The 17,135-nt window shown below is 35.4% G+C and overlaps 1 protein-coding gene across 1 annotated transcript in view; it reads left to right on the forward strand.

Annotated features, from left to right (window-relative positions):
- CACNA2D3 (calcium voltage-gated channel auxiliary subunit alpha2delta 3) overlaps positions 1-17,135 on the forward strand; it is a 479,329-nt gene that overhangs the window by 91,691 nt on the left and 370,503 nt on the right. The window contains exon 3 of the mRNA XM_049826767.1: positions 11,442-11,558. Within this exon, the coding sequence (XP_049682724.1) occupies positions 11,442-11,558 (117 nt within the window). The remainder of the gene's footprint in view (positions 1-11,441; positions 11,559-17,135) is intronic.

Consider the following 17,135-nt stretch of genomic DNA (forward strand, 5'->3'; position numbering starts at 1 on the left):
ATATGCTCCTAAAACACAAGCTGTTTTCTTGTAGTATTTTTAATACAAAAAATAAAGTAATATTTTTAAAGTGCTGGAAGTATATGAACAGAAAAGATACAGTAAGGAGATAACAGTATGTGTTCTTTTTCTAATTAACAACTTCTGTGTCATTAAAGTGTTCTTCTACTAGCTTCCTTTCATGTGTGAAAGGAGCAAAAGTAAATTAATTACCATTAGCCTGAAGGAGAGCACACCGTATTCTTTGCAGCTTCATAGTATTGATTTGGCTATTATTCATAGCTTCTATTCTCTGCTATGCAGATTGATGCATCTTTAATTCATAGATACATTATCATTAATAGTGGTTTATTGACCAAGCAAAACAAAGCTGTTACTGGGTCCTTTCTAGTACAAAAGCTCCGTACTTTTTCTGACAAATGTATTAGTTTATGCATTCTATTATAGACTATCGAGTTAAATGGTTTATCTCTATATGCTACAGTGATGACCTATCGTGGTGCTATATGTAATATGCTCTATTTTTTTTGTGAGATGAACTCTGTTGGTAATGTAATGAATTCCTAAATTACAAAAACTTTCTAGCCCTTTGAGAATCAGAGAAAAGCTGAATAAGCATCTCCGTGTTTGTGGATGTACGATACAACTAACTGCATGTAGAAATCTCTGTAAATAATAGAAGAATGTGCCCTACATTTTAACTTGAGATAGGTTTGGTTCAAATTTAATTTGGTTAAATTTGGGCAAAAGTTTTTTAATTTTGCAAAACCAGCACTAAACTGATGATTTGTTGAAATTTTTCCAATCTGATCAAATACTGACATGTAAGCACACAAAAATAAATCTACCGTTAAGTAGTCAACTTATTTTCTTGTTTGGCTGGTGGTTTTTGTTGTTGTTTTTGTTTGGGGTTTGTGGTGTGTTTTTTTTGTTTGTTTTGTTTTGTTGGTTTTTTTTTTTGTGAGACACAAAAAAGACAAGACTGTAATACAGGCATAAGACAATACAAATTTCTAAGTAGAGGGTCTGAATCTGGTTAGTTTTTGACATACATTTTGATGAAGGCAATATCGTTAGGGAGCAATGTACACTTTAATAAATGTCTTGTGTTTTCAGTTTCAGGGGAAAATAAGGACTGAGACAGAGGCTGATATTCTTCACCCTCCTCTGCAAAATTTTAAATTGCTTAGTGTGTTTATTTACTCTTTGCAGTGATGTTTTGGAATACTTGCTTATGGTGTAGTGTGGGTATGATATGATACAAAGGCTATTATTCTGTAGATTATTAATCCAATTTTCATTAAAAAAAAACAAAGCAAGAGCTACAAACAGAGCTCTGGTTCTGGTTTTGATGTGTTCATTGTTTTATGCAGAGGGCTTTTTCTTAACTAGGTTTCAAGCTTCTTTTTTAAAAGTGTGAGAGAGAAAACACTCTGAGGGGAAAAAAACCACATTGGGAGCTAGCAGCATGTCAGTATTTTAGATGCCAGGCTAAGAATAAATGCATTATAGCTAAATGGTCCAAAGAGAGAAAGATATGGGCAAGTTCACTTGTACAGGGCATTAGTTTATATCATACTACAGTCTTTTAAAGGCAGTTATCAAATATTGGATTGGACATGGTTTGGCAATCAAATTTTAACCCTTTGTATTTCCTTGTGTATTTACCAGCTTGTTTTATGAGGCATTGAAAGAAATCATGGTGGATATACTACTGTACCTGAATGTACAGAAAGGCTAGTCATTCTATACTGTTTCATGTGAAGTTCTGTAAGTGACTGAGAATCACACATGAAAGTGAAAAGCATTAGCTTATGTGGCAAAAAACACAAATGTGTTTTCACACTTCCAGGCAGTGCCAAATACTACAGTTTGGTTTCCAAATCTTTTTTTTTTCTTTTTCTTTTTTTTTTTTTTTATGGTTAGTCTGATGAATTCTTGTCAAGACATCTGCACACAGACCACACGCAGGTGGTCTGATTTTCAGAGATACTGGGAACATACTGACATTGCTGGCTTTGATGTGATGTGACTGAGGGGAGTTTAGATTTTTTAAAATAAAATCATTTTTCATGTTCAGTGATGAAATGAAGAACTGGAAGCCTAAATTTATGTGCTTGAGTTCAGATATTCGGACGTTATGCTTTTTCTTGTTCTTACAAGTCCACTTTGATACACAGTGTTCCGATACCTGTCTAAAACCCTAAATTGAGATAAATACTTTTATCAGGTGGAGACAGAAAAGTGCAATGATGAGATATAGCAGTAGGGATCAATGCTATGTCTTTCATAGTGACAACCAATGAAGTGAAGCCCATTTAAGAGTTAATGTTGAACATCCAACCCAATGGAAAGGGTAAAGGTTTAGAAGTATTAGCCAACCTGATGAACGTTAGTTATAGAGAAGGTTGCAAGTTGCGAACAGAGTTTGTGTCCCAAGGAGATAAGACTACACGTTTCTTTTTCTGAGGAACAATAAGCATTGGCTATTCTAAATGAGCAGTGCTTTTAAATCTTGTCACAAGACATGGCTATTGCTAAGCAAAGGTTTGTCTTCAGAATGCTCTTCAGTGTTTGTGTCTCTGCTCCACTTTGTCTGTAGCTTTCTTTGTTGCTCATTTTATTTTATTGCTCATTTAGGAGCAACCATGGAAGGTGGGGAGGCAGTTGTCTAGTTTTTCTGGGATGGAAAATAAGCATTGTCTAATAAAAATATATAGAAATACTGAAATGCAGAACAACAGCTGGATGTAAGGCAGGCTTATGTCCACAGTAGCGGAACAATAAGGAGGGAGAGAGAGACACACAGTGATAAAAGGAAGTGTAATACAAAAAAACATTATAAAGAATTAGTTTGTGGGTGTATCCTGTGACCTTATGGCACAAAGCAAGCTGTCTCTTTTGGTTGTCCTTGTTTCCAGTAACCATAAAGGCTTTCAGAGAAGACCAATGCACGTTGGTGCACAAAAGAAAATGCTGTAGTATCTCATCTCAGCCGAGAAATTGGTGAAAATAGTAAGTTGTCAGGTTCCCTACTTCTGAATCTTCAGTGACTCAGAATAACTATCCAGGATGAAAGGACTGCATTCTCGCATTTCTTCAAACTTTTGTGAGGAGCAGATTAGATGTACATGCTTCTAATATACTTCCTTTCACCTGAAAATATAGTGATGGCTTTGCCTTGAGTGAACACACCCTCTGGGTCATATCGCGAATCTGCAGATTTATACCTATGGGGTTTTTGTTCATTGTTTAAAGCAGTTCATGTGAAATACTGTATTGAGTTTTCAAGAGTATCAAGTATGCCTTTGTGGAAAAAGGAGTCTTCAGGGCAGTTCTGGAATGTTCTTTTTTGGTTTACATGAGGGCTTTATGTTCTCTTCTAAAACAGAAGCAAAGGTATGTATAATTCCATAGATAGCTTCTGTAAAATATATTTCTAAAGCAGTTTTTAATAGACTTGCTTAGACTTTAATAGCCATGGCTCTTAAAACACCCATGCTGGCCTGTGAAGATCTTTCAGATGTCTAAAAGAATTTACAAGGCAGTAATTTGTTTTTCAACCATTTTCAATATGATGGAATTTATAGTCAGGAAAGATGGTGAGCTGGCACTCTTCTGCAAAAGAGTCCAAAGTCCCCTTGGCCTCTGCCACTGGATGCTGGAGGCAGCAGCAAGGCAAACTTTCTCAATTGTTTTTTGTTACTCTGGTTAGCCCTGACCCAAAGCAACTCTCTTAGAGGGAAAGATGGGAGTGTATTCCTGACCTCTGTTTGGCTGCTTGGAGTTAGATCCCCTAGCTAGATTGTTATTTGGATCGCCCATTTTTCATGGTGGACTTCAAGTAAAAATTGCAATACTGAATTAGTCTTAGAGGGCAAGGGTTTGAAATGGCTGGAGTGTGTTTCCTTATCTTTTTATTTGTTAGAGAATATTATAATTTATGCATCACCAATCTGACTGCTGCTTTTAAATTTTATTTGTGTTGAGAAATGCTCTATATTGTAGAGCAGCTTGTATCTTTCCACACTAGCTCACCTGTTTTAACCAGGTGTATATTCAAGACTCTTCTCATTATTGCTGTTTCCATGGTACACCTATACATATCTAGTTGTGCAAAGGTTTGAGGACACATCTTGTGTGGACACGTTTCACAGACAGGACAGAGGAATATTGCTAAATCAGGAGTTGGGTTGGTTGGTTTGTTTGGTTTTGATTACCATTCAGCTTAATGCTTTAATTGGTTTGGGTTTGTAGCACTTGCATGTAGCAATGAGGTAAAAATAGGTCAGAAGTACGTATCTTTGTAAAGATTAAGTATGCTGGGGATATAGTGCCCTTGCAATGACTGTACAATACTTACATTGTGCGTAAATTATTTTGCAAGGAAAGCAGTAACTATCCTTGTCAAGTCTGCTGATGATAACAAATTTCCCAGGATAGCTGATCTTTGGCTGTAATATCTCATGCACAGCTTTGAGTAGCTAATCATAGTAAAATAGCATGCAACCAATATTTCAATATTTTGCATTTCAAAGTGTGTTTTATAAAGTAACTAAACGGGAGTTTGAGGCAACCGGAGTTCCTCGGACACCAGCGTGCGGCAAGAGTCAAAACGTGACAGGCTAATGTAGAGCTCCTTGGAGTCATTTGATGAAGTGAATAAAAATTTCTCTGCAGAGAGGAAAATGAGCGTGCCATCACACTGGTCATCGCTGATGGATTTCATCAACACAAAGAGGTTCAGTAAAGGTTAATAGGAGTGTGTAATGTGGTGTAACACAAACTCCCAATTATCAAGGAGTTCTCTAATGTCAAGGTGAGGAGAAGTATGCCATTGTGACTCAGCTTTGAATGCAGATCAAGCTGAAGCTAGCAAAGTTATCTGTGGTCTATTGGGCAGGGCACTGGAAGAGTAACCAAGAGAGCTTGTTCTCGTCATAATTTTGAACTGTCGTGTGACATTGGGCATGTCACTGAATGTATGTGGTCTCAATATCCTCATGTGCAGAATGGAGATTATCATAGCTACTTGCCAGCTATCAACAACAAAATAAAACCAACTCTTACTATTGCTTATTTTGTTAAGGCCTTTAAATTTGCTCCACTGAATGCATTTTAGAGTAAGGAGGACCACATAATAACAACATGATGGCAGCACTCTAGTTTAAAAAAACCCACACCACTATAGGGTCAATGTGATAATGGGAAAATACAAAATCTTTTACTAAGAAGAGATTCACAGATGAGTCTATCAGAGGAGTGCACCATCTGTATTTGATATCTCTGCTGTGGTAGTGCCATCTGAGTACCCTTCTGCTCAGTGGAAAAGCTCAGATTCCCACTCAGATGCACATGTAATTCTGGAGACTGTTTTTTGCCTTCAAACTCAGGTGTATTCCAACAGCACATACATAATGAGCGACCCCTCGCTTCTAATGAAGCAGTTAGAGGCTGTGCTGTATATTTTTTAAATCTTTTGCTAGGAATTGCTCGGTTATCTCATGTGCAGAGGGATGTGTGCTGGTGTGGTAGAGCACAGCAAGAGCTTGAGCCACATAAGGTTTGAACTTTCGCTCTTTGTGTCCCATCAATTCTAACATGGATATTGTTTTAAAATAATATTGTCTTATAAAATGATGTGATAGATTTTCTACATCAAGAAAAATTTATATTGTTATTTTTGATTCAAAAGCTCAGAGCCGTATTTTGCTAATAGTGGAAAGTCTTTCTCTGTGCATAGCTTCTTTAATTGCGACACAACTCTTAATGATGTAAGGCAGCACCTAATGTGACTACATTGTCAGTTTGTTCCACATAAATTGAAGGTTTGGGGTTTTATAATTAAAACCAAACTCCACAAAGCGTAAAAAGGAGTAGGTATTTTTAAAGCACCCTAAATAAATGCCACTTGTTTTAAATTTTATGCAGTGGTGTTAATAACATACACACAAAAAAAATCACTACTCAATGAGAAGAACATAAAAAGATGATAATGAGTTTTATTTTTAGATTGCGATGAATTGAATAGTGAAAGAAAAAACATTTTTTCTTGATGCATAAAAATGTAGTGTATTATCAACATTCTGATCCCTGTGCTCTAGAAGAACTTGACCTAAAAAAACAAGGTTACTTTAGGTAGGAAAGTCAACATTAGTGAAGAAATCCATGGGTTTGGGGGTTAAGAATTAATTGAGACAGAACTCTGTTTAAGACTCACATAGCTTTTGACTTTGTAACTAAATAAACCACATTAAGAGCTGCAAATTGTATTAGCTGTAAGATTTTTGCAGCCTTGCAGACTCATTGATTACATTTGATTGCCAGGACATCTGAAATATAGAATTAAAATAGTTCTAATAAGCCAATTAACTCATGTGGTCCTTCAAACCAGCACTTCTGTGCTGAAGGGAGTCACTGTTAGCACTTATATGACAGAGTGTCTGAAGCAAGTTCAAACAGTTCAAAGCAATGCATAGCACAGCCTTTCTACTGGGCAATAGATATTAATTGAAATAAAAAGTTGGTGATTTAATCACAAGTGTATGTTTCTGTAATCTCATTTTACATTTGCAATGTTGAGACTTGAACATCTGACGGGTTTTGGTGTGGGTTTTTTTGTTGGGTTTTTGTTGAGTTGGTTTTTTTCAGATGGCATGGAGTAAACATACTTTCTTTTAATGGAAAGATTGAATGAATAACGGATCTTTCACTTGCGTGCTGGTTCTCCTTTTTCATTATAAAACAAAAAAATTATACATGCATATATATATTTAACATGTGTGACAAAACCTCTCAAATAGCAACATTTGTACAGTATGTACAAATATGCAAGCTTATAGCCGTGAATACATCTCAGAGGCATATATCAGTTCCTGATACGCAACGCAAACCAACAGATTCCTTTTAAAGTATTATTACAGAATTCCTGTTGCGTAAAAAATCTTTCTTTGATCAGGATAGTAGTGGTATTTACTGGCTCTGAAAATCCCAGGGAGTGGGAAGAATTTTCATCATAAATGGTTGTGTTCTGCACATGTACAAAGCACGCACAGACTTGTCCAAAGACTAAGGAGTGTTTATACACTTGAAATATTTTTATATACAGCATAAAGGTAATTGTCTTGATGTTGATAAGAGTTGATAGAAGTAGATAAAAACAGGAACACAAAGATTATGTTTCTTTTTGGAGAAAAAACAAGGAGAAAAAATTCAAACTGTAGCTGACGTGGCATCTTTCTGAAGTTGCCTTGCTTGTCTTTTCCTGCCTTGGTCACTCAAGCTGCATGGTTTTTGGTGTGGGTTTTTTTTTGGTTGTTTTTTTTGTTTTGTTGGTGTCTGTGTTTGTTGTTGTCGACGTTTCAGTGCCAAATACTTGGATTGCATAAAATGCTTCAGACCTGAGTTTTGTATCAATTGCTTTCTGATATATTATTTCTAGATGATCATTTACCGTGCAAGAAAAAAACCCCACACCTAAATCCATGAAAAGTGTTAAAAGTTCTGACAGTGAAGTACTGTCTGTCTTTCCCTGGCGCTTACGTGAAATGATCTGGCAAAACAGACACTGAAGAAATAATGTATTTTTTGTGTGCTTTCTCAAATGATCAATGTGCCCGTCTCTCTGGAGAATTTCTTACCAAAGGCTGATTTTTGCAAGCAGAAAGAATCAGCATTTCCAGTTTTTTGTTGTTGTTTTTTTTTTTTTTTTAATAACGCAGCAAATCAGACATATCTGCTCGATCTTCTAGACAATTGGAAATCCACTTAACAAAAGAGGCGTCTAATTGTGACTCTAACTTTTCATACACTTTTGATATGCAAGTCAATTATTTAGAGCAAAGTCAAGGCTGCTTTCTTTCCTTTCAATAACAGTACAAATATACTACCGGATATGTTACAAATGTTGATTTTTCATTATCTCTTACTGGAATAAAAATATAGAATATCGAAAAAATTGAGGGTTTCATAATTTTATTTTTTTTTAAACAAAACAAAAAACTTTATCATCAACTTCATCTTTTTAACAATGGAGGGAAACGGCTATTTAAGGCATTGCTTGGAAGAGCCATTCAGAATAGCAATACTAAGAGGTGGTTTGCAAGTCTGGAAATATAAAGGACAGCATGGCCCAGAAGCTAGGTTTTTTCACCACTGTCCATGATGGCATTTTGCTTAACTGCAACCATAGTGGCATGCTGCTGTTTTCTCAAAACGACATTAAAATAAAATAAATAATTTCATTTAAAAACTATTTCCAATTTATTTCAAAGCAACTATGTCTTTGCTGTTTTAGCTAATTTATTTAAATTAAAACCAAATTCAATACGTAAAAATCTAGTGGTAGGGAAATGATGAGCGCCTGGAGGTCAGAGAGCCTCTGCAGTGAAAGGAAGAGAATCCATTATTAATGATGTCCTTTGTTACAGTTTTATTGTGTTTTTGGTTTTTCACTATCTCTGCTGTGATTCAAGATTCTTGCATTGATAGTTATTACAAAGTCAACTGTGTTCTAGATTGAATCTAAATTCCCAGCCTCATGCACATTGAGTACTAAGAGGAAGTGTATAGACATGCACAGAGAAAGCTGGCACTTCTTCCCTCCAGACAATCACTAGAGCACAAGGATACTAAAAGCAGCTGGTGTTTTTTCCAACCACATAATTTCTCCTGTTTTGGAACCTTCCACTGACGGCTGAAAAAATAATAGAAGTATTTTTATGGCAATGAAATACTGAATGTAAAATACATATTATGTAAACCTCTGGGTTGCCAAGGTCTTGCAGATCAAGTAAATACTCCTAGTTTGTTGCAAATGTTCTTGGAGGTTTCCAACAATTGACTAAACATGCACCATGCAAGATGTGTGGTCTTCTCAAATAAAACTTAAAAAATATCTTCTGTTTCCTCCAATTTTTTTGGTTGGAACTTTGGCATTTAAATTTGGAAAAAAATGAATGTATGTACTATGAACTAGCATAATTATAAAATAATAAATTATCAGTTAATAAATCATTCCCATCTATTTTGAGTGCAAGCTATTCATTTTCAAAAGCACCAGTTACTCAAAATTGAGACGTGTGGCTTTTTAATGTGTTCTCACAATAGCCTAATAGACTATATGGTATGATTCACTGTGCCTAGAAAATCTGTCGACTTCAACTGTACCATTCAGTTTTCAGACAAATGCAGTGAATAATTGCCTGGTTTTCTTCGCTTGATGGCAAAGCTTAAATCAATAAATCTGGTGACCTGAAAACAGTCTCTTGAAGTGACGCATTTTAAAATACTTTCTAAGATCTCAAAGGTCAAGTCTGAAGGAAACCATTTTTATCAGAACTTGATATGTTGAACATGATCTGTGCAGCTTGAAATAAGTGATTCAAATTTGTACTTGATCTATTAACTTAATAAATATGACAGTTGTTCATGGCAGTGCATTTTGTTTCATTTGTTTTAAATTCTCCAAAGCTTCAAATCCTGTGGGACGTGGACAGACTTTGACACCATTAATTAACTGGGAATGTTTTCAATTTGCTGTTAATTTACTACATTCTATCACAGTATTTGTTTCAATAACATTTACCTCTTGTTTACTCTGTTCTTGTCTTTTCTCCAGTAAATAGACAAAAAATATATTTTTTTTCTATTTTAGACAAATCACTGTGCTATCCTAAATTAATATTTTTGGAGTGGAGAGTGGCGAGTTTAGTAATGGCATAAATGGACTTAGAGAGTTGAAATAAGAACTCTGCTTATGGCATTTAAATGCAGACCGAGAAGGGGAAAACCCCCAGATCTCCCCTCCTGCCTCCAGGGACCAAAATGCAGGTGGTCTGCTTGAGGTTTTTTAGATTGCTTAGACTACCATTAGTATCTTGGATAGAATACAGCCTCATAACAGGAAATGAAATAATGTGGAAAAATGGAATTATTACAGAATATAAAAGATTTAGTGTCCTAAATATTTACCGTCAACTTTGTATTTTTAACCTTCTTATAAAATTGTCTGCAAATGATGTTTTATCAAATATTATTTGCTTATGAAAACATTCATACAAGTTCTTACAGAGAAGTATAAAGTTTAAAGCAAGTCCAGAGTGTTACTTTGCCTTGAAAATTAGTTTTGTCAGAAGAAATGGGTACAATATGCACAGGCGTGCTCTTAAAATAGATTCCTTCCTTCCTTCCTTCCATCACAAGTCAGGACATGGCTGGGCCTGACTTATTTGCTGTTTTGATCATTTTAGTGTTCATCCAGGTGATTTGAGCCACTTTTTTTTTTTTTTGATGCCCTTCTTCCTCTTTCTTTCTTTCTCTGGAGTTATACAAGATTTGGAGATAATCATAATTCTATAGCCAACTTTTACTGATAAATCTTTTTAATAATACCAGCTCATTTTATTAGCTCAAGTATTGTGCAGTGGATTGCCCTAAGAGTCTGCTTTAGAGGTTTGGAAGATATTTTTGTACATAGGGCTAAAGCTGGCATAAGCCAGGTACGCTTTTCATCGTCCTCGCAGTATCACGGAGGTACAATTATGTGAATAGGTTAAGGGTTCGGTAATGGGCAATGATTAGTGCCTTGCAACCATACATGTTTTCAATAGAGATAAACAAACAATAACTAGACTGGAAGCCATCACTTCTTAGAGTACAGGCTATAGTGGAATGACGTGAGAAAGAGGAATGTTCTCAGTATTAAATGTTTTTTTAAAATTTTATATTCTTACACGCAAACACTGATAAATAAAAAATGTTGATGTGCAGAAAATAGAGAATAAAATTTGCTTTGAATATAATTTGAGTGTTTAGTCAGTCTTATTCACACTGTGAAAAGAGACCGTAAGTTAGTGCTCATCCATATTGTATAAAATATACTTCTATGCTTGCATTTGGATAAAGGCTCATGTTTATGTGGCTTATTTATGGTTTTCTTTGCATGGACAGCTAAGAATGTCTAGATCAGCTTGTAGTATAAGTATTTGTAACTTAAGTATTGTATAAAGCGTGTGAAATAGCTACAGGAAGTTAGCTGAGAAGGAGGAGGATTCTAGGTTGCTAAGGCACAGTGGATTGCCAAGCATATCACTGGTTTTAAATGATTTTTGGATGGGATATGAGGATTTTTTACTACTTTTTTTGGCTGTTGTTCAGTTGCAGGGAGGGTAATTTAACTGCTGTGAAGGGGAATTATCGTTTTCCTACAGTGCACGAGATAAATATTTCTATTATATATTCTTAATGGAGTTCTGGTTCAAACCTAGTTTTGTCCCTGTGACAGTGTCTTGGCACAAAACAGCCTTCTGTCACAAATAAACATCAAATAAATGAAGAATGTCAGCAAAAGTGTAATACGAAACTAATAATTAGTTGTCAAAATTTCAGCTGGTTCACTGTGAATAACTTTCCCCTGATTCTTTTTCATTTTTTTCTTCCAGAAATACAAAGAATATGAGAAGGATGTTGCAATAGAAGAAATTGATGGGCTTCAGCTTGTGAAAAAATTAGCAAAGAATATGGAAGAAATGTTTCATAAGAAGTCCGAAGCCGTACGGGTAAGTAGCAGATCAATCTGCTATTTCATTCTATGATGTAAAACTATATAATTTAGGCTCTGCTCTGAAGGTTGTACTAGTAATTGAAGGTGCTGAAGTGTTCAGAAGTATTTTAGGATCAGTGTTCAAGAGAATAGATACAAATTATTTGTACCATCAATAGATAAATACAAGAGAGCATAACTAGGTTTGGGCTACCAGTTTCCCATACAAGTTTCTAAGGTATCACCTGTGTTCAGTAAAACATAACTACGTATGGCTGTGCGTTAAAATATTAGATTTCAAAATATCAAACCAAAGCAGACTTAATTTCACTGCTCACTATTATAAAAATATTATTGCAGGGAATCTTCCAAGTTCAATAACTGTCCTTTAGTTCAAATATAGAAAAAGATGCAGATACCTCAAATAGGACTAAATCCAAAATTGCTCTAATTGCAGTAAGTACTACATCACTCTAAAGGCAACTTATTAATGATAGTTAAGTAACTACATTGAGCTTTCCGTGCATGTGTAGCTTTTGGTGGGGTGGGTTGAGGTTTTTTTTGTTTGTTGTTTTTTTTTTTTTTTTTTTTTTTTTGTTTTGTTTTGTGGTGTTTTTGTTTGTTTGGGTTTTTTTAATCTCTGTTCTGAGACAATGTAGTAGCGTTGGAGTCCCGTTAGATTAGATTTACCATTAAAAAAAAAAATAATTCTGACTTCTGTGTTTTACTATATTGAATAGGAGTTCATTGTAACATGCATATCCTAAAGAATAACAGGTCTTCCTGTTGTAGTTTTCATTTTGCATTATTCTTTGCTAGAAATTTAGGTGACTGCCTATAATAGCAGTTCCTGTTGCATTACCTATATCAACAAGCTAACAGGACGTTGTGGTGATGCCATTTGCCACCAACTACTCTATTTCAGCCAGATTTGTCTGCTCAATTGAGTTGAAGGTCTTTGTGTCTCAACTGTGGAGCTGAAGGCATCACCCAAGAACGGGGACTCCATTTGTGTAACTGTAGACAAAATTTTGCCTTCAGCCGTCTATTATTTGTTATGGTGGAAAAGGGAGGGAGGAATTTGGCTACATTTTAGAGGTGGAATTTTCTGGGCTGGCAGTGAAGTAAAACATATTTCAGTTTGTAAACTGAGCACACTTGGCAGGGAAGCAGAGAAAGACAATAAACATGGAACCCCACAATGCTATTTTTACAGTCTGTTTTTCAGAGAAAAACTCCACTTTAAGATGTGTGTAAGAGCTTCCAGAAGCCGTGTGTGTGTTCCTTTCTCCTCGCTACTTGGAGCAGTGCTCATTTAGATTGAGAAGTGAAAAGCAAGCTGCACGCTTGCTGGTCAGAGGAGCTCTATTCCGTTGGCGTGGAGTGCTATTGGGGTAGAACAGTTTGTGTCTCAATTAGAGCTTTGTAACAAATGCTTTCTAATGTTTGTGAGTGGTTAGAACTGGTTTGGCCTCTTCATACAGATAGTGGTTTTTATCTACGGAAGAAAAAAAAAAAATAGGACCAATACAGGCCACCATGCTCTAAGTAAAAATAAGCCCAAATTCTGTGAAGTTAAACCATGCGTATAGTATTGTGTGAAAGGGTTTTAGTGTCCGAAAAAAGTGACTGAAATCCAGACCCTTCTTTGAAAGGTTTCCATCTTTGGAAGGGAAGCTAGAAGCTTGGTTTGGATAGGGTCGCTTCTTTTAAAAAATTATCTGCTTAGTTTACCTTCCAATAACTTTATTCTTTTTTGCATAATTGCATAATGTGGTCAATCTTGGTTGCTAGAGGTGGTAGTGAGTGACCTTTAATATTCTGGTAGTAAGTAGTGCTTAGTATTTTATGTCCTGATAAGTACAAAATCCTTTGGTACAGTGCAGGTTTTGCGTGAGTTCCATCTTTGGTACATCATAGCTTATTTTCTCCTCATATCTGGAGAGGTGAGCTAGGAGTTACGAGGCTCCTATGGACCTAAGACCTCTGCTCCGTGCTGAGACAAAGTAATACTGCATCGCCTTGTCTCTAAAATAACAGAATTTTGACATAATCTTTTGATGGAAACTTGTATGAGGAGCACTGGAACCTAGAATTCAGAATGGTATTTTAGATGTGCTGGTGGTAACATTGGGGTGAGTACTAAATGAAGAGTACCTTACAAAATATCTCTCAGGCCTAGAAGTAATGGGGTGACGATTGCAAGGGTTCAAATTCAAGTGCTCAGAAAATGTGTTCCAATGTTACCCCAAATAGTTACCCTACACAGCTCACTGAATTAGCTTCAAGTAAACATGAAAACCCATGGCTTAATTTAAAATACTTTTTAGATAAAATATTTTAATCGACATACTTTTCAGGTTCTAGCAGATGTAGTAATCTGTGACAAGTATTCAGTAAGCCACAGTATATGGAAAGTTTAATTTGTTGAAAAGGCCAAGAAGAAAGACCTGGAAATTTAGAAATAGGATGGCTTGGAAAGGCCTTCAGATTTTTGTTTTGCTTTATGCTTTCAAACACATTAACTTGTTCGAAGCTATTAATCACATTTGAACTCTCTTCTCCCTCCTCCCCCTTTATATTCTGGTTGAATTTTTATCTTTCTGTCTCATCGCTTTTCATAGTGATTAGTTGGTTCAGTGTGATTTTTATCATATTCATCCCCTGTTTGAATTACCCTTCAGTATGCAATTATCCTATCACAGAATGTCCTATTTTTGTGCTGTCAGATACATAAAATAAATGGAAAACTGAAAGTGCTAAACCAATTATATAACCTTTTGTCATCTACTTACTCATGGAAACCCTTTCAAGCAACTTTTTTTTTTCTTCCCCAGTGTTCACTATTTACCTTAGATTTATGTCGGTTCAGGATATTCCTGTTAACCATTTCCTTCCTAATACTGCCCTACTTGATCGAATTTCAGAGAGGCAACTTCAGACTTTATTTTGAAATATTTGTGACATGATTTAAGTTAAAACCACTCTTCAGTGGTTTTGATTCAATGTTGCTGATGCTTTGTTTCTAGCTGTGACAAATGTAGATGTATCAATTTACCTTTAAGACTATGACATTCTAGCTGGGAAAAATCTTAGTGCCCATAAGGTGGCGTAAGTGGAAATGTTTCCTGCATTGTTCAGCAGTGGGTTTAATTTTACAGCCAAACTCAAATAATCCCTTTGAGAACCTTGTGTAATCTGCTGTCACTCGTGGTTTTGCTTTTCCTGGACTTTTAGTGATTTCATTCATAGGAAATGTGCTTGATAAGTCTTAATTTACAGTTAGCTGTGATTTTATTTTTTTTATTTTTTTTTTTTTTTTAATTTTTTTTTAGAAGGCTTTATGGTACTTTAATGATGCCACTTATTTGAAACTGAAGAGGACTAGAGCACAATGGCATAATGCTCAGTAACAAATTACTACTGCAACAGACCTGATAGTGAAAAAGAGGTGGAATTAAAACTATTCATTTGGTGCTTTTACTTTTTCTAGTTAATGGTATAATAGCAAAAAATCCAAGGAAGATAGAGGGAAGTGGAAAAAGAAAGCAAACTGAAAGTTAAATAAGTTATTAGGGAATATTCCAAAAGCTGTTATTGAAACTTTAGCTATGCAGTTAAATTTCTATTTTCATTAGTGTTTCTTCGCAAGTAAAGAGAATTCTGTAAAAAAATTTGTTGATTTACTTGTAAGATGGCAACTCAAGTGTTAAGGATTATTTTTCTTTAAGGCAACTACCATTGCTGCAGCAGAAATGCAAATAAGAGATTTCTTTTTATTAACTTTTCCTACTGTAGCTACCTGGTGTTCATTGTGAAGCTGATTCTCATTATAACTGTACTGTGAAAAGTAATTGCTGTTGTACAGTAATTCAATTTCAGTGCATTCATGCATCAGTAAGCCAGTGGGGTTTATCTAGAGAAACCTGGGACTTTAAAGCTTTTTATCATGAAATTCCACATGCAGACAAACGTTCTTCCAAGGAGTAGAATATCAGCATTTACATTTAACAAACATTTGCAATGGAGAGAAATAGATTTTTTTTTTTCCACTGATGATTTTTACACTGGTCTTTAAACTGTTTTCAGATACTATTAGGATGATATTGTTTATGCACAGTTAAAAAAGTGTAATGTATGTGCTTGAAATATTTGTGCTTATTCATACACATATCTAGTTTGCAAATTTTAGTATGTGGATGTATATGCATGTGGGTACATGTCTTTAGAGACACACATTTTGAGGTTTGTATGTGTAATATCAACAGATGCTGTTTGCTATTGATTTTTTGCATAGGTATGTACATATATATAAGCAAAGTATTAAACTAGATGTACTGCATCCTCGTATTTCCAAGCAAATACTGGTAAATTGGTGTCCCGATCAATAAATTAATTTTTATTCAAAATAAATAAAACAATATGTTAGTGAGTGCAAAATGAACTTGGCTGGAAGAACACAGAGATCATGGCAGGTAATCCAAAGCAGAGAGTGAAAGGTACTAAACAGAGGAAGATTCTTTCTCCATAGGAGTATTTTGCAGTGTTCTGAATAGACCTGTTTATGAAAGCTCAGTAAAGAATTCATACTGATTATTGTAGTCAATGAATGTAGCTTTTATTTACAAACCACCCACAAGTGCTTTACTGTTTTCTTGGGTGTATTTGGAATTTAACTAATTCTTGGTGTGTAACTTAATGGTAAGTTCTTCCCCATTTGATCAGACACACTGGTACAGAAGGTAGTTTTTGTTTTCTGGTTGGCTGAGGGTGGTATTTAGAACTGGATTTTGAAAGTAGATGCTCAAGTAGCATCTGAAGTAGCACTGTTAAATACCTTTCCATTCCAGGAGTTATTTCAGTCATTCACTTTAAGGCTGCTGCTTTCAGTTGATGTCACTGGACTCATACAAAAGTGTAATCGTGGATAACAAACTGAATAAAACTCAAGTTTGAGTAAGGTGTCATTATTTCACATGTTCCTGTTGATAAAGAAGTTTTTATATAATCTTTGAGGGGCTGCTCTTCTTCTTAGGGTGGATAATTTTTGTCACATTCTTCAGTTGAGGTTATTGACTGCTTTCCTCCTGCCTGTCCCATTTACATTTGAACCTATTGTCACTTTTGCCAGTGGTTAAATCCCTACAAGTGTCATCAGGATCAGAGAGTGGGTACAGGAAAAAGAGTCTGTATCCTCACTGAGGAACGGCAGAGAAAACTCAGTCGTAAGAAAGGACTGGAGAACACAGTGCAGTGAAAGGGCGCTGGGGGAGGTGTAGAAGGGACCTGAATAAATTATGGGAGGTTTATTCAATGGATGAAGGGTGGAGGCAAAAAAATACTGCGATAAAATGTTATATGGAAAATGGGAACGTGATGAAGGATTAAAACCAAAACAATCAAAAAAACCCAAAGAAATGCACCTTCCTGTTCAGTAGTCTTGGATCTATGTTCTTAATACTGTTGAGCTGGTTTTTGGTTTTGTGTGTGTGTCTGACCAAAGCAGATATAGTCCTGAATACAGGGGGAGTATATCTGTTGAATTAGATAAAATAACATTTTTACTCAGTTAATTTTAAAATAAGTCTGGCTT

Source organism: Accipiter gentilis, chromosome 23 (assembly GCF_929443795.1).
Source record: "Accipiter gentilis chromosome 23, bAccGen1.1, whole genome shotgun sequence".
NCBI lineage: Eukaryota > Metazoa > Chordata > Aves > Accipitriformes > Accipitridae > Astur > Astur gentilis.